At 65.4% G+C, this 21438-nt stretch overlaps 7 protein-coding genes across 7 annotated transcripts; 5 read left to right on the top strand and 2 right to left on the bottom strand.

Moving 5' to 3' along the window:
* Nucleotides 1-1813: 1813 nt before the first annotated feature.
* On the top strand, nucleotides 1814-2125 carry EMIHUDRAFT_235986 (hypothetical protein; the record flags this gene model as incomplete). The annotated part of the gene is made up of 1 exon (XM_005779741.1): nucleotides 1814-2125. The coding sequence occupies one exon, from the start codon at nucleotides 1814-1816 to the stop codon at nucleotides 2123-2125; it is 312 nt and encodes a 103-aa protein (XP_005779798.1).
* A 1604-nt stretch (nucleotides 2126-3729) lies between these two features.
* On the top strand, nucleotides 3730-4032 carry EMIHUDRAFT_235984 (hypothetical protein; the record flags this gene model as incomplete). Its single annotated transcript, XM_005779740.1, has 1 exon — nucleotides 3730-4032. One exon carries the CDS (start codon nucleotides 3730-3732, stop codon nucleotides 4030-4032), a length of 303 nt encoding a protein of 100 aa, XP_005779797.1.
* Nucleotides 4033-4427: 395 nt separating this feature from the next.
* EMIHUDRAFT_235983 (hypothetical protein) lies at nucleotides 4428-4682 on the top strand (the record flags this gene model as incomplete). The annotated part of the gene is made up of 2 exons (XM_005779739.1): nucleotides 4428-4436; nucleotides 4503-4682. 2 exons carry the CDS (start codon nucleotides 4428-4430, stop codon nucleotides 4680-4682), a joined length of 189 nt encoding a protein of 62 aa, XP_005779796.1.
* Nucleotides 4683-9573: 4891 nt separating this feature from the next.
* Nucleotides 9574-13920, bottom strand: EMIHUDRAFT_468883 (hypothetical protein; the record flags this gene model as incomplete). Its single annotated transcript, XM_005779738.1, has 8 exons — nucleotides 9574-10460; nucleotides 11171-11200; nucleotides 11645-12037; nucleotides 12103-12237; nucleotides 12419-13009; nucleotides 13169-13268; nucleotides 13382-13437; nucleotides 13549-13920. The coding sequence occupies 8 exons, from the start codon at nucleotides 13918-13920 to the stop codon at nucleotides 9741-9743; spliced, it is 2397 nt and encodes a 798-aa protein (XP_005779795.1). The 3' UTR covers nucleotides 9574-9740.
* A 653-nt stretch (nucleotides 13921-14573) lies between these two features.
* Nucleotides 14574-16264, top strand: EMIHUDRAFT_235977 (hypothetical protein; the record flags this gene model as incomplete). The annotated part of the gene is made up of 3 exons (XM_005779737.1): nucleotides 14574-15071; nucleotides 15920-15944; nucleotides 16026-16264. The coding sequence occupies 3 exons, from the start codon at nucleotides 14574-14576 to the stop codon at nucleotides 16262-16264; spliced, it is 762 nt and encodes a 253-aa protein (XP_005779794.1).
* Nucleotides 16265-16956: 692 nt separating this feature from the next.
* EMIHUDRAFT_235976 (hypothetical protein) lies at nucleotides 16957-17636 on the bottom strand (the record flags this gene model as incomplete). Its single annotated transcript, XM_005779736.1, has 3 exons — nucleotides 16957-17106; nucleotides 17300-17559; nucleotides 17627-17636. 3 exons carry the CDS (start codon nucleotides 17634-17636, stop codon nucleotides 16957-16959), a joined length of 420 nt encoding a protein of 139 aa, XP_005779793.1.
* Nucleotides 17637-18412: 776 nt separating this feature from the next.
* On the top strand, nucleotides 18413-20222 carry EMIHUDRAFT_114718 (hypothetical protein; the record flags this gene model as incomplete). The annotated part of the gene is made up of 3 exons (XM_005779735.1): nucleotides 18413-18784; nucleotides 18850-19260; nucleotides 19356-20222. The coding sequence occupies 3 exons, from the start codon at nucleotides 18413-18415 to the stop codon at nucleotides 20220-20222; spliced, it is 1650 nt and encodes a 549-aa protein (XP_005779792.1).
* Nucleotides 20223-21438: the final 1216 nt, after the last annotated feature.

Here is a 21438-nt window from a genome sequence, read left to right as displayed (position 1 = left end):
AAGCTGAAGGCGCCATCCTGCGTGCTCTTGGTGAGCGACGTCTCGCCCGGCTGCCCGCACTCGGGGCACGTGTAGCAGACGAGCTCCTCCGAGTCTGTGACGCCCCCGCGGCCTGCCGGCGCGGGAGGAGGCTAGGGTCTGGAGGGTTGGCGCGGGGAGTACCCGGAGTGGGGCCAGGCGAGGAGAGAGAGAGAGAGAGAGAGCAGAGAGAGAGAGCAGAGAGAGAGAGAGCACAGAGAGAGAGAGCACAGAGAGAGAGAGAGAGAGCAGAGAGAGAGAGAGAGAGAGAGAGGAGAGAGAGAGAGCAGATAGAGAGAGAGCAGAGCGAGAGAGAGAGCGAGAGAGAGAGCGAGAGAGAGAGAGAGAGAGAGAGAGAGAGAGAGAGAGAGAGAGAGAGAGAGAGAGAGAGAGAGAGAGAGAGAGAGAGCAGAGAGAGAGAGAGATCGCGCTGGTCTGCGGCGTGATCATGTGTTGTTTGTGCTCGACGCCGAGTCCCTCGTCATCATCGAGGAGAGGGACACGCTCACTCACGATGAGGATGGCTCGAGTTCGCCAGCGCCGTGTAATGGCCTCGATCAAACGTTTCTCGTCGTCGCGTTCGTTGGAGCGGCTCTAGCCGTCCTCCTTTTTGGCCTCACTCGCTTGGTCTCGCGCTGTGCAACGGCCAGTATGTGCGAAGCCGTGCTGTCGGTGCTGAGCGAGTGCGTCTACAGCGGGGGAGCGGGGCGGCCTTGGCGTTTGCTGGGTTCGCTTTGTTCTTCGGACGACACCTTGTCGAACCGTTTCGCAATCCGCTGCTCGTGTGGCGGGGTTTGCTTGCTTTGACGGCCTTTGCCATCGGCATCTCGGCAGCCCTTGCGGCCTGTGCGCGCCGCGCCGCCAAGGGACCGAGAGTCGCAGCGAGTTCGTGAGAGACGGCGTTCGACAGAGCGGGACGTGAGTCGAGACACGACCTCGATCTCGTGAATACGACACGCTATCACCCGTATCCCTCTCGTCGCGGTGCGTGGTCTTACCTCACATACCTCGCACCCATGCATGATCAGAGAGAGAGAGAGAGAGAGTCTCTTTCTTGTGATCAGTGTGCCGGGTACAAGACGCAGCACAAGTGACTGAGGGCCAATGAGGGCGAGTCCATCGATGTCGCACCTGACTATGCACTCGCCATAACTCGCCATCAGCTGCGAGCCGAGCGCAGCGCGAACTTCGCCGTCTGAGCCTAGCGCAGCGCGAACTCGCTCTGAGCCTAGCGCAGCGCCTCGGACATCACCATTTTGGCTCGCCAACGTGGGGATAATTCTTTTTCTCGTGGGTGCCAGTCCGCGCCCTTGTCGTGCCAGTGTGCTGTGAGACATGCTTATTTTAAGAATCTGCCTCCAAAGGGGAAACGCCCAACCTGATCTCAGAATCACTCCGGGGTACGCGCCGCTGGCACACCGGTGTGTGTGAGCAGGAGCGGTCGTCGACGCTCAAGAGCGATTAATTAATGAATCAATTCGTTTTAATCAATTTAATGAATGAATTAATTAGGAGCGGTCGTCGACGCTCAAGAGCGGCGCTCTCGACGGGAGTTTCGACGAGTTTGGCTTCGAGGTGCACGCGGACAACACGGCGAGGCCCGACGCGACGACCCTCACCGTGCGACGCCGTTGGAAAGGGGGTGCAGGCGCGGGGCAGCGTCTCTTCACAGCGCGCTGCCGTGAGCAGGTGCGCGGGCCCGACATCGACGGCAGAGCTCGCTTCGATGACGGCGGCGTTGACAACCCATCAGACCACGCACACTCAGCTGTCGTGAGCAGGCGTGCTCGCCTCGATGACGGCGGCGCTCGCCTCTGCCGGCTGCAGGGTGGTCGAGATGCACGCGCGCTCGTCGTCGCTCGACGAGCGGCGCGTGGAGGACACCTTTGTGGTGCAGTCGGTCGGCCGGCAGCTCGACGACGACGCGCTCGAGGAGGTGTCGGCGCGGGTGCTGGCTGCCACGAAGGACCCGCTGCAGGCCCGCTCGCTCAAGGCGGAGCTGGCGCGGCTGCAGGAGGAGGTGGCGGAGCTCCGGCGGCGCAACGGCGTGCTCGAGAGGGCGATGGCGCGCGCGGCGATCAAGACCTTCCCTTCCGGGCAGGGCTGAAGGCGGGGCCCTCCGGCCTCTGCGCACGGTGTACCCTCTTCTGTGGACCCACCCTCGTTCTGGCTCCCACTCTCAGGTCCAGGCTTTTTGGCCGCCGAGGATGGTGTATAATACAAAAGCGGCGGGCACGTCCTAAGGAGCAAAACACCACGGACCACGCACTCGGCACTCTCGACGTCTCGCGCGAGAGGTCTCTTGCGGGTCTTGGAGCAGATCAGCAGAACCCCGGCCGGCGAGATCTCGAGAGGGCACCCTAAGGGTGGACAGAAAGATGGGCTCGGGAGAAGGAAGAGAGTCGTCCCGACCTTCCATACGGCAAGTAAGCAGAGCAGTCAGCCAAGGTAGCATGTGTCTCCCACCCACACACAACATGTACATGTACACACACAAGCGTCACAAGATCACAGATCGCACATCGCAAAATGAAAAGTAAAAAGAAAGAAAGAAAACAACCAGCCACGTGACAATTCAAGCAAATGCATTTAATGGTTTGCGACATTCGCGAGCGATGATTGCCAGTGGACATCAAGTCACTTTTGGGGGCCTCGCTGTCGCCGACGGTGACTGCGGGCCTTGATGGGAGGCGACCGCGGCTCGTGGAGCGCCCCACAAGATTCCAAGACTGTGCGCGATATCAGCGGCAGCGGCAGCGGAGCAGCCGCAGCAGCCGCCGCCCGGCCGCTGGCGATCACTATCGGGTTTTCGCAGGAGGACGAGGACCCCGACACCTGCTACATCTGTCTTTCCTCGGAGGGCCCGATGCTGGTCAACGTGTGTGCGTGCCGCTCGCTACGCGCACACCGCAGCTGCCTTCTCGAGCTCACGCGCAGGCAGACTGGTCCACCGGTCTGCGGCGTCTGCCGCCAGGAAATTTGCCCGGAGGAACTCGAGCTCTCCCTGCCTGCGGTGGAGCCCGTGGCTCCGGGCTCCCAGTGGGGCAAGACCCTCCGTGTCACCAGCCAGATCGTCAACGTCATCTTCGGTGCGCCCCGCCGCAGTCAGCGCCCCACTCCCTCTCCTTCCTCCTAAGCCGCTAATCATTGTTGGTGCGCAGGTCTGGTGATGCTGTTTGTGGGTTTGGTCGGTCTGATAGCGCCCCGCGCTCTCCCCGGCACACCGGTCGGCATCCACGTCTTTCAGCTGATCTCCGGCCTCGCCGTGTTTCTCGTCTCCTGCGCCACCGCAGGCCGGGAGCACGAACTCTCCGGGAGTCTCTCCGCCGCTCAGCCTCAGGCAGCGGGGCCGGGAGCGCGCGTGCGTGAGGGGTGACGCCGCGCAGGGACTGACGCACACTTTTTACTTACGAAAAAGAGGCAAGCAAGCAGGTGTCCTGCTTGCTAGGGCTAACGAATCACATATACCATTCACATGTACATGTACATGTCATGTAGCATGTGCATGTGCACATCTTTCACCCGGCGCGCCATGCGCGCGCCGCCATTTTCACCACCGCCGCCGTCGCCGCCCTCGCCTCACGACGTGACCTTAAAGAACTTGTCGAAGCTGTGCAGCCAGTCGTCGTCCCGGGAGCAAGAACTTTCCGACCGACTACTTGGTTGTCTCGCCGACGGAGCGTGACGTTTTGAAGGTCGTTCACGACTGCCATGCTAGTAGCAAGCGGCGATGGATCGATCATGACGGCTGGCTGTGGCGCCTGCATCTGGAGCTGCACTTGCTGGCCTGCGGCGGCGTTGTCGTGCCTTTGCCGGTTCTTCCTTTTCGCCTCTGGCCGCTTGATCTCCTCGTCCAGCGCGGCGCCCGCGCTGCAGCTCACGTCGGGCGCGTCGCACCAGCCTGCACCACCCGGCAGGAGGACGCGCCATGAGCGGCCGAGCGACGGTTCAGGAGCAAAGCTGTCGTCGGGGCAGCTGATGCCGCAGCTCTTGCTGCCTTGCTTCTTCGCGTGACCCACCTACTTCCACCCGTCACAATACCACACCACACACCACCACGCTTGGGTCGCCATCCTTCTCGTAGGATGGCATTCCGTTGACGAATTTCTTGGAGCACTTGGAGTGCAGTCATTAACCGCACATCCAGGGCCGGGGAGCTAAGAAGCGCACCCAGCGGGCCGGATGATTGGCATCGGGTTACGGGCTAGAGAGCCCTAGCCCCGGGGGTGCGCGGTCGCAGGGCAAGGGCTGTAAAGTAAACACGGGTCTCCGAGGGTTAGTTCCGTGTACCGGGTTTCCCCTTAACTGCAGAACGCCCCCTCTACTCGGAGCTAACGGACACACAACACTGTACTCCACGTACGTACACGGGTAAGGGGGGCGGCAGAGAGGGGAGCAGCAACCGATCGATGACGAAGGTGCGTGCCGCCTGCTTGCCCCTCGCTGTGCATGCCTCTGAGCGCGTGTCTGTGCTGCCTGCACAGCTCCGCATCGAGGGCAACCCCATCGAGGACAAGGGCGAGAGGGTCATTTATGAAGCCGTGCGTGACAAGGAGGACTTCTTGCTCGGCACCGACGGCATGGGCGAACAATTCGAAACTTCGAGCGAAACAAAGCGAAACATGAAAAGGATTGAAGGCCAAAATAGCCTCAAACTTGTGTAGTCGCGCGTCCCCTAGCTTGCCGTACACACATTACTAAGCAGTACTCTCGCCTCGAGGCCGTTGTGCGTTGACCCATGAGCGCCAGCTTACGTAATCTTATACCTTGGTAAATATACTGAGTGTCGCGGTCTCTCGTTAGAGACTTCTCCTTCTTCGGCACGTCTTTCGTCTACCGTTCAAAGAGTGCCACTGCATGCACAACATGTACATGTGCATGTCGCCAATATGTGGGCCCATCCACCACGAACGAAACAGTACTTCGCTCAGCCTCAGGCGGGTAAGGGGCCCCTCGCACCCACACCCTCCTGCTCACTGCCCCGGCGCCCACCCCTCGATCTTCTTGGGCAGCAGCTGGTTCGACAGGTCCTCTCCGTGGCCTAGGATGCCGCGCTCGCCTTTACCCCAGGTAAAGACGGCACCGGCGGTGAGGGCGAGGCTGTCCACGGTTCCACCCGACACAGCGACGACGCGCTGCCCAGCCAAGGCCTCGACCTTCTTGGGCAGCAGCTGGCGCTGCTCGTCGCCGTGGCCCAGCTTGCCAAAGCCTCCATCGCCCCAGCTCCAGACGCTGCCGTCGGCGGTGAGGGCGAGGCTTTGGCCGTATCCAACCGACACAGCGACGACGCGCCGCCCAGCCAAGGCCTCGACCTTCTTGGGAAGCAGCTGCTGCTGCTGGTCGCCGTGGCCTAGCCGACCTTGCTCTCCACCGCCCCAGCTCCACACAGCGCCGTCGGCGGTGATGGCGAGGCTGTGCATCCACCCAGCCGACACAGCGATGACGCGATGGCCAGCCAAGGCCTCGACCTTCTTTGGCTGCCGCTGGTGCTGCTGATTGCCGTGGCCCAACGGGCCAAAGAAGCCTCCCTCGCCCCAGCTCCAGACAGCTCCGTCGGCAGTGAGGGCGAGGCTGTAGTTGCCTCCAGCCGAGACAGCGACGACGCGCTGCCCAGCAAAGGCCTCGACCTTCTTGGGCAGCAGCTGGTGCTGCTGGTCGCCGTGGCCCAACCGGCCGAAGCCTCCAAAGCCCCAGCTCCAGACAGCTCCGTCGGCGGTGAGGGCGAGGTTGTGGTCGCATCCCGCGGACACAGCAACGACGCGCTGGCCAGCAAAGGCATCGATCTTCTTTGGCAGCAGCTGGTCCTGCAGGTCGCCGTGGCCCAGCTTGCCCCAGGCTCCTTCGCCCCAGCTCCAGACGGCGCCGTCGGCGGTGATGGCGAGGCTGTGCGCGGCTCCAACCGACACGCTCACAGCGCGCTCGCCGCCCAGCGGCGAAGGGAGGCGGGTCGGCGTGTTGAGCTGCGTCACGCCCTCGCCGTGGCCGAGAAGGCCGGGAAACTCCTCCTCCTCGTCCTCCTCGCCCTCCTCGTCCTCCGTTGCCGCTGACCCGCACGACGAGAGCCGCCCCTCGCCGTCGATGAAGAGGCTGTGCTGAAGGCCTGCCGCCACCCTCTCCGGCGGGTTGGACTCGCAAAGCAACGCCGAAAAGCACAGCCACCGTACGGCGCAGCCCTCGCCCTCTGGCTGCGCAGGCAGCTCGAAGCCGCGCTCTTGCGCCCACAAGCGGATGGCCTCCACCGCGAGCGAGGCGTGGAAGAGCAGCGAGACGGCTGCGACGCGAGCGATGTCGGCGGGGCTGTTGCAGCGAGAGAGGGCGCGCGCGAGGAGCTCCGTGGGGAGCTCGAGGAGGCGGATGGGCGTCGGCGTGATTGGCGAGGAAGCGGCGGTGGAGGCGGGGGCGGCGCGGCGGCGCGAGCGGCGCGGCGGGTTGGACATCGCGAGAAAAAGAATCTTACAACAAAACTCCCTCGCACAAGCTATGACGGAACCCGGGACAGGCCCGGCCGGTCCCAGACGGGAGAGCGGAGAGCTGACCTAGTTCGCTTTGCCCGGGAAAACCCGGGGCTCCTATTGTTAGAATTTCCGGCGAAAACGACTATCTCCCTCAGCCAAGCGGTCGCAAGGAGCTTCCGTGGATACGCCCACCAATACGAGGCCGAGCCCACCTTCGAGATGTGGTGTTCTGCCATGGCCTGCCCCGGATTCAAGTACGACGAGGCGGCGTTCATGATCTCGGCGCTGGTGGACAACCGCGCGGTCGTCATCCACCCGACGGGCAAAGGGGGGGTGGAGGGCCCCATCGTCTACACGGCGGACCAGCTGGGCGGGGGGCCCTGGGCGCTTGGGGGCCTGGGCCCTGGCGCGCGAGCGGGGGGCTGAAAAAGACCATCTCGAAGTTCTCGTGGAAATCGTTCGAATGAGCCGGCCGGCAACGCCGTCAACCACTCGCGCTCATCATCCGCTTTCCGGTCCCACACGTGTCCTCAGCTCCCAAACACATCGTCCCAGCTCACGCCGCCGCCGCCTCCGAGCCGCCCTCGGCTGGCCCCTCGGTCGGCCGCCTTGCCCTTTGGCTTTGCGGCGCTGGCGGCTGGCGCCTCGCGGCCGCGCTTGGCCGGCTTGGCCGGCAGCTTGCTCGGCGGCTTGGTCGGGGCGGTCTCGAGCACCTCGAGCTCCTCCTCCTCGCTCTCCTCGCCACCCTCCTCGCCGCCGCTCTCCTCCTCGCCCTCCTCCTCGCCCTCCTCCTCGCCCTCCTCCTCGCCCTCGCTCTCCTCGCCCTCGCTCTCCTCGCCCTCGCTCTCCTCGCCGCTCTCCTCCTCGCCGCCCTCCTCGCCGCCCTCCTCCTCCTCGCCCTCATCCTCCGGAAGGAACTTGTGCGCCGTGACGATACCGCGCACGCCCGGCTGCTTCGGCGTCGGCAGCGCCGACGCGGCGGCGGCGCCCTCCTCGGCCGCGGCATCGGCGCGGTGCGCAACAAGTCGGGCGGCAGCGTGAGGAGCATGCCGACGAGCAGGAGCATGCGCTGACGCTCCTGGTCGAGCTCTTCCAGCGGCTCGAAGATGCCAAGCCCGCCGAGCAGCTTTGGATGTTGGACGTGAGCGAACTGCCGGCGCGCTTCCGAGATGAGCACTTCCACCAGCCGCATCAAATGCCAGCGGAGCGGCATCTCCACTGGCTCTCTACGTACTCCTTTCCGGGGCCTTACGTATCGCCGGGCGAGTACGACCACGAGGAGGATGTGTTTGAATCGGACGAAGATCTCTGGGGTGCGGAGCCTGGGATGAGTGGACTCTTTGTCTACTGACAATTTTTCTTTCACGCGTTTGTAAATAAAAACGGACACCTCTACTGTGAGCTGGGTGGAAGGAGGCCCGGCCAGCCTTGAGGGAGTCGCGGAGGAGGAGGGATAACCGAGGTAACGTGGGGACGGGCCAACAGCCAGTGGGACGAACGAGGGCCACGACGGCGGCCCAAGCGGGAGGGAGCGGAGACAGTGGGCAGCGAGCGAAGTGGGTGAGACTGATGATGCTCCTTCGACTTAGGGAGCGGTTCAGCTGCTGGGCGGGCTTCAGGGTGGAGGACGACCCCGGCTAGTCGCCGACCACACCCACAAAGAACCCTGCACAAAGACCGCAGGGCGGGGACCTGTTCCTTTTTACCCATCTCCTAGTAGAGGTGTCCGTTTTATTTTATTATGGGGGGGGGGAAAAAAAATCAGGGCCCCGCCCGGCCAATCTTTGTGCAGGGTTCTTTGTGCATTCGGTGGGTGTGTGCTGTGGGGTCGGCGACGTTTTTCCGCCTTTTGTTTTTCGAATGAGTTAATTGTGAATTTCTTTAAATTGAAGTCTTTATGTGCCGCCAGCTCCAGCTCCGCGCGCAGGCCCCGCCGTGTCTGTGATTTTTTAAATGGGCGGGCCGGGTTTATTTTCTGTTGCTCTTTGCCGTGCGGACTTTTTGCGGGCGGTAAGGCGGTATCTTGGAGCACTTTTGGAGTGCAGTCGGTAACCTCACATCCAGGGCCGGGGGGCTAAGAAGCAGACCCAGCGGGCCGGATGATTGGCATCGGGTTACGGGCTAGAGCGCCCTGGCCCTGGGGGGTGCGCGTTCGCAGGGCCATAACACGGGTCTCTGACATGGTACCATCCTCCTTGCCTCCTGAAGACCATACCCCCCCACCCGCTCGGACAGACCAAGCCCCTCCCGCCGACAGGGCCATACCCCCCCCCCCCCCCCTCGCCCCCCGCCGGCCGCTTACGAGGAAGGCACATATCAAGGCGGACCATACCCGCAAAAAGTTGCAACCCAGGTTCGCGGTCTGCGTGCATTGCCCGCCAAGGCTGTCGATAATGCGGAATGTTGCTCCGGAGTGCATGCGGAACTGCCCCGGCCCGCTGGAGGGGCCGTGCCAGTGCATCGGCTTCTATACCTGCTGCCTCCTCCACCCGTGCTGCCCGTTCTTTCGAGCTGATGGCGCGCCCAGCCCTCAACTCCAACCCTGTCGCCCTCAACTCCAACCCTGTCGCGTGCCATCCCTTACAGGCGCGTGCGGCAGATGCCTTTATCCCAACGAGTCTCCTGGCGACGGCGGTGGCGGAGAGGATCCTGTCACACCGCCGGTCGGGCCGCCTCAGCCGATGGAGATGCGATAGCTGAGACGGCCAATTTCGAAAATCGGGATACAAACCCGCACAAGGAGGCCAGCGCCGGCGAACCCAGCCAGATCCAGTCATGCGGCGACGAACCCTGCATATTGCGGCACATACGCGGGCGGGCACCAACAGCTCTGTGGCCATCACGCCAGCTCACGCGCACACACAGGCAGCACAGGCGCCTGCGCGTGCGGTGTTTGGGGGGTAATGTGGCGCGCACACACGCTGGACGATACGCGCGGCGTCGTGTATGTTTTCAGCCATACCTCAAGATATGGCTGAAAAGCACGCGTGGAACAGCCAAAACCGGACCAGGCAGACCTCTCTTCCGCCCTCGCGCGGAATCCGGACAATCGGCGTGGATATGTGAATGTGTGAGAATCGATTCGGAGAAACCCGACAACAGGCTATAGAGCAAGCACAACGATAGAAATGCAGCACGCGCTTCCGCACACCGCAGTTACAGATCTCACGCGCCGTGTTCGCCAAATTCGCCAAATTCCACACCCAGCCCCAGCGCCCTAGCGCTCACGAATCACATCAATATCACGAGGCGCGTCTGCAGAGATCGCTACTCGAGCGGTGGCAGCTGCGCCACACCGCTCTCGCTCGCGTTGTGCTCTGGCGGCGGGGCAGACGGCATCCACTGCTTGACCGACCCATCCGGCCCATCCTCGTCGCCGGGCAAATCGTCCACGGCCTCGTGCACGAATGCGTCCCCTCCCGCCTCAGGCGCCTCCGTTGCGTCGCTCGGCACGTCAAGCGGCGGCGCGGTCAGCGCCTGCGACAACGCCTCGGGCGGAGCCTCGGGCGGCGGTGCCGGAAGACCTTCCGACGGGGCCTCCTCGGGCGGCTCAACCGCCTCTGACGGCGGCGGCGACTCAAGCGGCGCCTCGGGCGGCGAGTCAAGCGGCGGCGCGTCGGCCCTAAATTGCGGCGTAGTTGCCAGGCGGGGCTCGACGCTGCTCGGCGGCTCTTCGGGCGGCGCCGCTTGCGCCGCCCTCGCCGCCACCTCCGCCGCCATCTCTGCCGCAACCTCTTCCACGAGCGACGCCGCCGCCGCCTCGTCGTCCTCGCCCTCCTCCTCGTCCGCGTCGTCGCCGCCGCCGCCGACGAGCATCGCAAAGTCCGCCAGCCGCGTGTCGGGCGACCCCTCCCCGCCCTCCTCCTCCCCCTCCTCCTCGCCCTCAACCTTGAGCGTCGAGAAGTCGATCTCCGCCTCCAGCTGCTCCGCCTCTAGCATGCCGCTCGTGTCGGCGCCGTACCCTCCCGCCAAGCGGCCCGCCTGGTCCTCGCAGGCAGGCAGGCAGGCAGTCAGTGATACACACGTCCAAGCACGGTCGACAGGGCAGACGCACTAGCGGAACACACACGGGGGCATTGCACACGAGGCGTTGTGTGCGTTCTCAGGGAGAGGCATCACCACAGACCTGGTGGCAGTGCACAAAGACGAAAGTGCGATCGTCAGAGGGGCAGCGGTGGGGACCGCGCCAGATTGTGTTGTGTTGTGTGTGTGCGTGCGTGTGTGTGTGTGTGTGTGTGTGTGTGTGTGTGTGTGTGTGTGTGTGTGTGTGTGTGTGTGTGTGTGAGCGTGTGTGTGCGTGTGTGTGTGTGTGTGTGTGTGTGTGTGTGTGTGTGTGTGTGTGTGTTGTGTGTGTGTGCGTGTGTGAGCGTGTGTGTGTGTGTGTGTGTGTGTGTGTGTGTGTGTGTGTGTGTGTGTGTGTGTGTGTGTGTGTGTGTGTGTGTGTGTGTGTCCGTCCGCCTGGTCCACGCGCAGGGCGCAATCCCTGCCGGTGTGCGGCTGCCAGCCGGCCGGCGGAGGCAGCCTCGGCGGAGGTACCCTACAGCGGACAGTGCTCCCGAAGACACTCACCGCAAAACGTCGTCGCATGCCCGCGAGGCGGCGGCGTCAACGCACCACTTCCGCCCCGCCTCCGCCGTCTCGAGCTGCGCCCGGACGCTCGCACGCACGCCGCCCAAGAGCGCGCGTCGCGTGCGCACCAGCGCGCAGGCGGCGCGGTCGTACCGCGCCTGGGTGAATGCGCCACGGTCAGGGCGGGGATACGGTGATGGTGCAGAGCACGCGGGGCACCGCGTGTGGTACGAGGAGACGAATACAAGCGCGTGTACGTGTCCTCTCGAGCGCTGGTCGGAGTACAAGAACAAGTATTCTCCCGCTAGGCGGTAGAGCTCTACCGCGCCTCCTCGCGCCTCCTCGCCTCGCTCTCCGCCCGCAACTCCTCGAGAGCCGCCTCCAGCTCCGCCGCCACGGCGCCTAAGGAGGGAGGGAGTGAGGAGGAGTGAGGAGGGAGGAGCGGGGAGGGAGGAGGGAGGAGGGGGGAGCGGGGAGGGAGGGGGGAGGAGGGAGGAGGGAGGAGGGAGGAGGGAGGAGGGAGGAGGGAGGAGGGAGGAGGGAGGAGGGAGGAGGGAGGAGGAAAGCTCGCCCGTACAGCCGCCGCTCTCGCTGTCGGCCACGGCCTCCGCCCCGCTGAGATTGTCGCCGCCGCCGCCGCCGCCGCCGCCGCCGCCGCCGCCGCCGCCGCCGCCGCCGCCGCCGCCGCCGCCGCCGCCGCCGGGCCCTTTCCCCGCCGCAGCAGCCTGCTCTCGCGCCGCCGCCGCCGCACGCATCTCTTGCGCAACGTACATTCGGGTGAGCGACCCGACGAGCCGGCGTACGCCCGCGACGCCGTTGGCGGATCCGCCCTTCAGAAGCGGCGGCGGCGGCGGCGGCGGAGGAGGAGGAGGAGGATGCGGCGGCGGCGGCGGGGGGGCAGCCGTGGCGGGCGGCGCCCCCTCCGGCTCGTCTCCCGCCTCCTCGCCGCCGTGCGACCCGCCACCGCTACCGCTCCCGCTGCCGCTGCTGGACGCCTGCATACGCGACGGGAGGGGTGAGGTGCGGCGGGACAACGAGGGGCGCGGGCGGCGCGCCACACCGCGTCGCGCGCCGCAGCCGCTTCGGACAGCTTGAGCCGCGTCTGCAGCGCCGCGGCCTCCGCCGCCGACTCCTCGGCGCGCGCCGCCTCCATCTTTGCCTGCAGCCCAGCATACCGCTCCGCCTCGCGGGCCGCCTGAGACGCCAACGTGGGGGCGGGGGAGGGCGGTGTTGTGCAGTGCACTCCGAGCACCGCGTGAGCCCGAGGGAGGCGAATGCCGCTGGATACGGCAGAAATGCAGCGCTATACGCCCCCTCTCGAGCGCCAGTTGAGATGCGAGAATACGCCTTCGTGTTCTAGCGCGAGCAGCCTCGACCGCCTCCTCCAGGTCCCTCGAGCGGGCTGCGGCGGCGGCGGCGGCGGCCTTGGAGATGGAGGCCTCCTCCTCGGCGGCGTGCACGCGCCGCGCCGCCTCCGCTCTCGCCTTGTCGGCCGCGGCCGTCGCCTCGGCCACCTCGGCCTTCAGGCGCCCCGCTTCGGCAGTCAGCACCTCGACCTGCTTCGCTAGCTCCGCCTCGCGACTGCTGCTGCGCGCGGCGGCTGGCGGAGGGGTCTGCGGCGGCGGCGCGGGCGAGGCGTACGGCGCGCCACGGGAGTCCCACGGGTGCGGGCTGAAGGGGCTTGCCGCGCTGCTAGCTGGGGCAGCGGCGGCTTGTGCGGGCGCGTCGTCAGCCTGCCCGAGCAGCGCGACCGCCGCGGCAAAGGTGCGCTCGAGGACGCCCACCCGCTCCTCGAGCCGCTCCGTGGGCGACAGGTCGCGGGCCTGCGCACGGAGCAGCGCGTGGCGCAGGTCGCGCTCTTTGCGCGCGAGCAGCGCGTCCAGCCGCTCCATCACCGCATCCTCGGCGCGCTGGCTCAGCTGCTGGACGACGAAGCGCAGATTCGTCTCGAGCTGCTGGTTGCGCTCCTCCAGCAGGGAGGGCGAGGAGCTGCGCTGCACGGGCGCTCTTTGCATGTTTTTGCGGAGCAGCGCCGCCGAAAAAAGAAATTTCTGTTGCCTTTCTCTGTTACACTAGGCACGGGACTGGCGCGCAGCCGCTTCCTCAACGAGGCCCGGTTCAGCGACCTCCACGCCGGCGACGCGGAGCGACCGAAAGATGGGCGTCGGCGGCGGCCGGCCCTGCTCCGGCGGCGGCGCGCGCCTCGGCAGCTCGACGCACAGCAACCTGCACGGCGACGGGAGGAGAGACCGGTGGAGCAGAGCGTGATATGCGGCGGCAGTCTCGACCGGCGTCCCACGTGGCGGGGCGACACGGAGCGCAACATCTAGGGCGACCACCTCTCGCCCTCCGCCGTCGTGTCGAGCAGCCACTCGAGCTCGGTCGGCCGCACCTCCTAAGGGCCAAAGGTCGACTTCTGATCCGCCCTCAGCCACTCTGCGGCGTCTTGGCGAGCCTCGGCCGCCGCCAGCCGGCCCGACAGGAGAGGCTCGTCTCTCACGCGCACGTCGAGGAAGCCGATGAGGCACTCGCAACGCACGTCGGCCGCACGCGTCGCCTCCGGCACACGCAGCTCGAAGCTCAGCGCCGCGCCGCGCTGCGACCAGCGGCCCCACTCCATTTCTCCCGCCACCGGCAACGGCGGTGGCGCGGTCACGCCAGCGCCGTCGAGCAGCTCCTGCGCCCGGCCGTCAATGGCGCCCGTCTGCGCCGCCAGCCAGGCGTCGATCTCGGCCTTGCTCATCGGCGCCTCCTCGTCGACGCCAGCCATTGTTGGCGGGCCGGTTCGCACGCGGCGGGCCGGTTCGCACGCGCACATGCGGTGATGCGCCGGCAGAGGGAAGACCAACGCGGCGGCGGCGGCGGCGGCGGCGAGCATACGACACTAGGCACGGGGCTGGCGCGCACTGGCACAATACAGGTACACCACGGGAGCCGCCTAAGCGACTCCTGCGACGACGGCGACGCTCCAAGTGCTCCGTGCTCGTTATAGGCAAGCTCCTTCACACCTCCTCGAAGGAGGACTACCCCACAGGCAAGCTCCTTCATTCACACCTTGTTATTGAGAAGAAAATGCGGGAGGCGGCGCTGTGCGCTGGTCTGTGAGAGGTTGAGGTGCGAGCCCTGGAGGCCCTGGGGATGGGGGGAGACTACCCGCGGGCCTAGAAGGCCCGCCCGCGCGCAGGGGGGTGTTCACATAAACGCACAACCCCCGGCCCGAAATCGCACAGAGTTCAGAGACAGTCACGCAACACGGGGTCCCAGGGAAGGCGAGCAAAAACCTTATCGTTCACAATCTGCTCTGCGATGGCGGTGTGAAGAACGACTCAGATACGGTGGCCGGCGGAATTTCTCGCAGCAGCAAACCCGCCCCACTTACATCGAGGCTTCCTACATGCATGTAGGAATGTTATTGACAGCAACAGGTACATAAGATTTTCTGCACCGCCGTGGAAAGAAATTGACCGCCACAGGTACGCCACGGGATTTCTCTTTGGATGCTGCCTGCCATCGTTGCGCGTCGGAACACACATGGCCACCCTCTACCACCCCACCGCCTCGCAGCTCAACGCGCACGAGGGTGGCATCTCCTGCGTCGCGTGGGGCCACGGCCTGGTCGTCACCGGCTCCGCCGACGAGGCCGTCCACTCCTATGAAGTAAACGGAGCGAAAATTGAGCGGCGGCACACTCTGACGGGCCACGAGCTCGGCGTTACCGCCGTTGCGGTCGCGGCGGACGTGGCCGTCGCCGCGTCGGCCGCGCTCGACTCGCGCATCCGCGTTTGGAACCTCGACACGGGCAGCCTCAATCTCGAGATTGACTGCGGGCCTATGTCGTACGGCGTCGCGCTAAGCCCGGACGGCGCGACCGTCGCCGCCGGCTCGATGGGCGGCATCAGCCTGTGGGACGCCGCCTCGGGCAGCAAGACCGCCTCGCTCTCGATCGGCAGCGACCGCATCGTTCTCTGCGCCGCTATCTCTGCGGACGGAGCGCTGCTCGCCGCCGGCGCAGAGGACGGCGGCGTGCATGTCTTCGAGATGGAGGCGCGCCGCCGATCGGCTGCGCGCATGCCTCCAGAGAGACACGCCGCCCCGCCGCGCCGCCCTCCACACCGCCTCCCCCGCCACTCGGCTCCGCGCTCGCCTCCAAAGCCACACGCGTCTGCTCTGCCAACGGCAGACCAGACCGCCTCTGCCGCACGGCCTCCGCCCACAGCCTCCGCCTCCGCCCACAGCCTCCGCCTCCGCCCATAGCCTCCGCCTCCGCCCACAGCCTCCGCCTCCGCCCACAGCCTCCGCCTCCGCCCACGGCCTCCGCCTACGCCTCCGCTCACGCCTCGGCTCACCCCTCCGCCCACGCCGCCGCCCACGCCGCACCGCAGGCGCCGTACCAGCGCGTCGCAAAGATGGAGGCGCACGCGGTGGCGGTGCGATGCGTCGCCTTTTCGCGCGACGGCAAGACGGCGCCCCTACTAGCACGCTCACCCAAGCACAGACACGCTAGCCCTAACACGGACACGCTAACCCTACACACAAACCCCGACACACTAACCCTGACACGCAGACCCCGACACGCGACAACTCTCCGCTCCCCTCCGACACCCTCTGCTCCCGCCGACGCCCTCCGCCCACCTCGCGCGCCGCCGCCCTCCGCCCGCCCGCCCCGCCCGCCCACACACACACACACACACACACACACACACACACACACACACACACACACACACACACACGCCCTCAGGTGCTCTCCGGCTCGGAGGACTCGCGCGCGGTGCTGTGGGAGGCCGCGTCGGGACGGCAGCTCTATACGCTACAGGGGCACGGCTCGTGGGCCTAGACGCGGACGACAGACCCTTGTCTTCAACCTACCTCGAGAGGACGCGTATTCCGCTGCATCCCGCGGTCTCCCGCTGCACTCCGATGCACTCCGCTGTGTTCCATTGTAGCCCCTCGTCTCCACGCGGTGATGGCCTCGCAACGCAGGCTCGTGGGTGCTCGGCGCCGCCTTCTCCGCCGACGGCTCGCACGTGGTCACCTGCTCCTCTGACCAGACCGTGCGCAACTGGGACCTGACGACGGGCGCCTCGGTGCAGACCCTTGCGGACAGCCACTCGGACCAGGCGTGGGGCGTCGCCTTCGACCCGAGCGGCGGCCGCTTCTGCTCAGTGGGCGACGACCGGGCGATCCGCGTGTTTGAGGCGACCGTGGCGGGGGGCGAGTGAGCGTAATCACACTCCCAGATATAACGTTTTGCGATTATGATCGGAGACTATGTTGGGTGTGTCGCGCTAAACACTTCAGACGTGGCGGCTGAGAGCTTGGCGTTGAGGATATTTCCCGTGAGCGTAGTCCGTAGAGACTAGAGAGAGTAGAGTATACGCCGGGTACGCTTATCACTCGCTATCTCGCTTGGCCTCTAGCGGCAAGCAAAATTTCCCAAAACGAAAACCCCGAACTCAGCAAAGAGAGAGCAATGTCCGCACCCCGCGGCGTTAACTTCCGTGTTCCGACCGGTGGCGGTGCGCGTGTGCATGAGCCATGCCCCATGACGCATCGGCGCCAAATCCCAAAAATATGAACCGTGAACCAGAACGCGAATCTGTGTGTATATCTGATATCTGACAACTGCCACTCGGAGTTACCACCCTTATGTCCAATACACAACTCACAAGCACAGTCACACGACATGGTAACGTTCCTAATCATGAAAAGTCAGGGACGTCATCAACATGCTGCGCGAGTCCGAGTCTAAGCAATCGCTACGCAACGCTTGTGGCTTGGAGGGACGAGCCGCGCCACTCGGCACTCGTCCAACTATGAATCTCAGGCGCGTCCTCCCATCTCGGACCGGATGGACTGCACACCAGCCGACCAGGCTAATAATCCAAATGTACAAGGCCGCGGCCACAAACTCTTACGCTTTGCCCTCGCTTCCAGCATATGCGGAACCGCCGTGCTTGGACACGTCCATGCCCGCCATCTCGATTTCCTCCGAGACGCGGAGCATGCCAGCAAATTTGAGCCCGAAGAACATGAGGAGCGACCAAAAGGCGACCCATCCCACCTGGTAGCAATCGCACAGCGCTGTTAGGCACACAAGGCACAACAAAGGCAAGGGGCGAGGGAGAGAGGGGCCGTGTAAGTGGAGTGGCGGCCCTAAGCGCCCTCTCGTCCTCCTCCTCCTCCTCCTCCTCCTCTTGTGCCGCCACGTGCATCTCGTCCTGGAGCTTATATAGAGCCGCGCGTATTCGGTGTACGGTGAGCTCAAACGGCAGCAGCTCCGAGTCGGGCCCGCACGGCCAAGAGGAAGAAGGAGAGGAGACCTGTGCCGTTGTAGCCGAGGTGATGGTTACGCCGCAAAGATACGTGGGACGAGGCCCCCCAGGGGGCTCCGCCTCTGCGGAGCCTCCAGAGCCACCAGAGATGGCAGGGGGGGGCGTCGTTCCGTGGTTCGCCGCCTCGGTGTCGGGCACATTCTCAAACTCTCCTTTGTGGTCCTTGGCGCCACGGCGCCGCCCTCGGCGGCGACGCGGTGCCTTCCGCCCGCCCGCAGCAGCGGCCCCCTCGCCACTGTCTGCGTCAACCTACCTCCATGGCGGCGCTCGCTCGTACCAGCGCCGCCCTCTGCCAGCGGAGCAGGATCCGATGTGTCAAAAAACAGACACTTGACACAGCAGTTCCTGAGTTTAATTTTCGGCGCGAGCGTCGGCACTTCGAGGTCAAGAACAACGATAACACAAATGTTTCTGGGCCGTCGGGGAGAAGAATTCTTAAGATACAAGCCTCTCTCACAGCACACTGGCACGACAAGGGCGCAGACTGGCGCGGACTGGTACACACACAGGCTCACCACCGGAGCCGCCTAAGCGACTCCGTTAAGAACGGCAATGCACTCCGCACCATGCACAATGCCGCTCTCCCCGCACGCTAGCTCGTTCACCGTCTGCCACGCCACGGCGGTGTGGAGGACGACAGACAAGCGCTGCATCTGCAGCCCGTGCCAGTTCTTGGTGGTCCATGTGACCTCGTCCAGGTGCTGAGCGTGCGAAAGTTTGTTGCTCAGCTGGTTCGCCGCCTCCCTCAGGGTGCTGCGAACCTCCTTTCCAAAGCCTCCGAAAGCCTCAAAATCAAACAAACGTAGATCGCAATCCTGCTGCCGCGCAAAGGGGTAATCGCCAGGCTGCTCCTTGAGCTTTCCCTTGGGGGAGAAGAAAAAAGATTCGAAGCCGCCGCTCGATTCGACTCCATACCCCACATACCCCACACACAGCCGGCCCAGCCCGACCGCCTCGGCGAGCTCGAGGCTCCAACGCTGCGCAAAAGACGGCGCAGACCGCTCAGGCGCCCGCCTCTTACCACACAGAGTCGCGATGCAGACATCCTCGCCGACCGCCATCCACGCCACGATCCACCTCGCAATCGACCGCGCCGAGCGCGAGGCTGACGCAGCTACCAAGCAGAGCGAACGGGCAAGAGCGCTCACCGCCAGGGTCGGGCGGACTAGCCTGACGGTCAACAGGGAGTCGGCGAAAACCGAACTGGCGCATGCGGCCGAGCTGGCGATGCTCGCCACGTCCGACACCGTAGTGCCAGCCGCGAGGGTGCTCTCCTCGCGCGCCTCCTTCGTCAACCTCACGCGCCCGTCTGGAGCAGGATCCGCGCACGGCGAGGCGGGTTACGTCGGCGATCCTTCCGAAGAGAAGGCGTCACTGGCCTCGTCGCTTGTCAACCTGGCCAACACGGTGGTCTTCTACGGTGGGCTCCAAAGCCCTCTCTGGCGCCCTAGCTCCCTGCGATGGCCTGTTAGGTGATGGGCACCGGCATCTTGGCCCTCCCCGCAGGCATGGCCACGGCCGGCCTGGTCCCTGGGCTGGCCATTCTCGTCCTCACCGCCGCCATGGGTGGCTTCGCCCTCTTCTGCCTCGGCCGGGCCCAGCTCAAGCTCGGGACGCACCGCCAGTCCTTCACCACGCTGGGCGACACGGTCCGGCCGAGGTTCTCGGTCGTCGTCGAGCTGGCCGTCATCTGCAACTGTCTGGGCTCGGCCATCGGCTACCTGATCGTCGCCACCGACAACCTCCTCAGCATCTTTGGCACGCCTGGCGGCAGCAGCCTCGTGGACAGCCGCCGGCTCTGGACCGCCGTGTCGGTTGGCATCGCCGCGCCCCTCTCGCTGCTCAAGACGATGGACGCCCTTCGGGTCACCTCGGCCCTCGCGGTGCGTCACCGTTTGGCCAAGCCAGCCTTTCCGCTCACGTTCCTCGGGGGATGGGATGTCGGCACCCCAGCATACAGTCGTCAGTCCGCGCATAGGTCGCGATCCTCGTCGCCGTCGCCGCCCTCGTCGCGGCGGTGTACTTTGAGCCATCGGACGAGCTCTCCCCGTGCGGCACCGTCGGAGATGCGAGCTGCGTGGGCGAGAAGCCAAGCTTTGGCGCGTCCGGCTTGGAGACCTTTGCCAAGTTCGTCGTCTTTGCAAACGGCTTCACCTGCCAGCAGTCGCTGCCGCCGATCCTCTCGGAGCTCGAGGACCCGACGCCCGGCCGGCTGATGGCACTGATATACGGCTCCGCCCGCCCTCCCGCCCTCCCGCCCTCCCGCCCTCCTGTCCTCCAAGCCCGTTCGCATCCTGCATCCCAGCCGCGCCGCCGTCCAGGCGGCCTCGCCATCGTCGTCCCCCTCTACATCGCAGTGTCCTACTTTGGATACATGTCGTTCGGGGCGAACGTCGCCTCAAACATCCTGAACAGCTACCCGGTCAACCCGTTCACCACGGCCGGCCGCCTTGGCGTCGCCATCGTCGTCATCACCTCGTACCCCATCCAGACCTTTGCGACGCGCAAGTCGTTCGCCAACATCCTGCGCACGCTGCAGGGCGGCGGCGAGCCGCCAAAGACTCCGCCGTCGGTCTTCATCAACGACGACCTCGAGCTGCGGACGATGCTTGTGCTGCTCGCCTTCACGTTTGCCGTCGCACTGGTCGTCACCGACCTCGGCATAATGGTCGCGATCACCGGCTCGACGGGCGCTGCCGCCATCACCTTCGTCTTCCCGGGCCTCTTCTACTACGTCACGCACGGCGACGAGCCAGGGGTGCTGCGGACAGCGGCCTTCGCGCTCTTGACCTTTGGCCTTGTCCTCATCCCGACCTCGCTCTCCCTCACGCTCGCGGGATACTAGCCCGGCTATGAGACTGTTGAACCGAAATATTTTTCGTCGTGAATGGGAGTGTGTGGAGTCCAGTCTTTTTTGAGGAGGGGCTCGACGACTTTTAGCGGGCCGCAAAAAAGATTTACGAGGCCGGTCTTCCCCGCATCCACCGCTTCCCCCCTCCCCCCCTTCCCCGCCCAGCGACGGCGCCTGACTAGCTGGCCGGCCGAACAGCCGAGCCGCGACAAAGCCCACGAGCTACGCCCTCCTCTCCCGATGGACGCCGCAACTAGAGTGCACCGAACTCAGAGGGTTTTGTATAGCAGGCTGGGAGTCTAGTGAATGAGTCGCCGGGACGCACACTGGAGGGTTTGACACAGACACAATGTCGCACCGCCACTCAATCTTGCCGCCACTCTGGCTTGAGCTGTAAATTAGAGCCTGGGAGGGCCACCCAGGGGATCTCTCTACTCAACTAAGAAACTTGGGGATCTTCCACCCAAGCATGGACTTCGTGCAGCCGAGATTCCGCAGCGCCCTCGCGGCCTCCTCCTTCTGCCTTTCCGTGCCGCTGCGAGCCAGCGCCACCAGCGGCGCGATGCCGCCCGCCCTCGCGATCGCCAACCTGTTGTCGGCGATGTAAGCGAGGAGACACAGCACCGACGCGGCCTCCTCCTTCTGCCTGTCCGTGCCGCCGCGAGCCAGCGCCACCAGCGGCGCGATGCCGCCCGCCTTCACGATCGCCACCCTGTTGTTGGCGTTGGCAGCGAGGTTCTGCAGCGCCCCCGCGGCCCTCTCCTTCTGCTTGTCCGTGCCGTCGCGAGCAAGCGCCACCAGCGGCTCGATGCCGCCCGCCCTCGCGATCGCCACCTTGTTGTCGGCGTTCCAAGCGAGGACCCCCAGCACCCCCGCGGCCTGATACTTCTGCCCGTCCGTGCCGCCGCGAGCCAGCGCCACCAGCGGCTCGATGCCGCCCGCCTTTTCCACCTGGTCGTCGTCGTCAAGCGAGGACCCACAGCGCCGCCGCGGCGTACTCCTTCTGCCCGTCCGTGCCGTCGCGAGCCAGCGCCACCAGCGGCGCGATGCCGCCCGCCCTCGCGATCGCCACCTTGTTGTCCCAGTCGTTGCGAGCGAGGACCCACAGCTCCCTCGCGGCCTCCTCCTTCTGCCGCTCCCCTCCGCTGCGCAGCTGCTCCAACCACTTCCGCACCTCTGAAGGAATGGAGGTGTCCGTAGCCGCGCACAA

Source organism: Emiliania huxleyi, assembly GCF_000372725.1.
Source record: "Emiliania huxleyi CCMP1516 unplaced genomic scaffold EMIHUscaffold_228, whole genome shotgun sequence".
NCBI lineage: Eukaryota > Haptophyta > Isochrysidales > Noelaerhabdaceae > Emiliania > Emiliania huxleyi.
The sequence above is the reverse complement of the archived record's forward strand: the minus strand, read 5'-3'. Positions and strand labels throughout refer to the sequence as shown.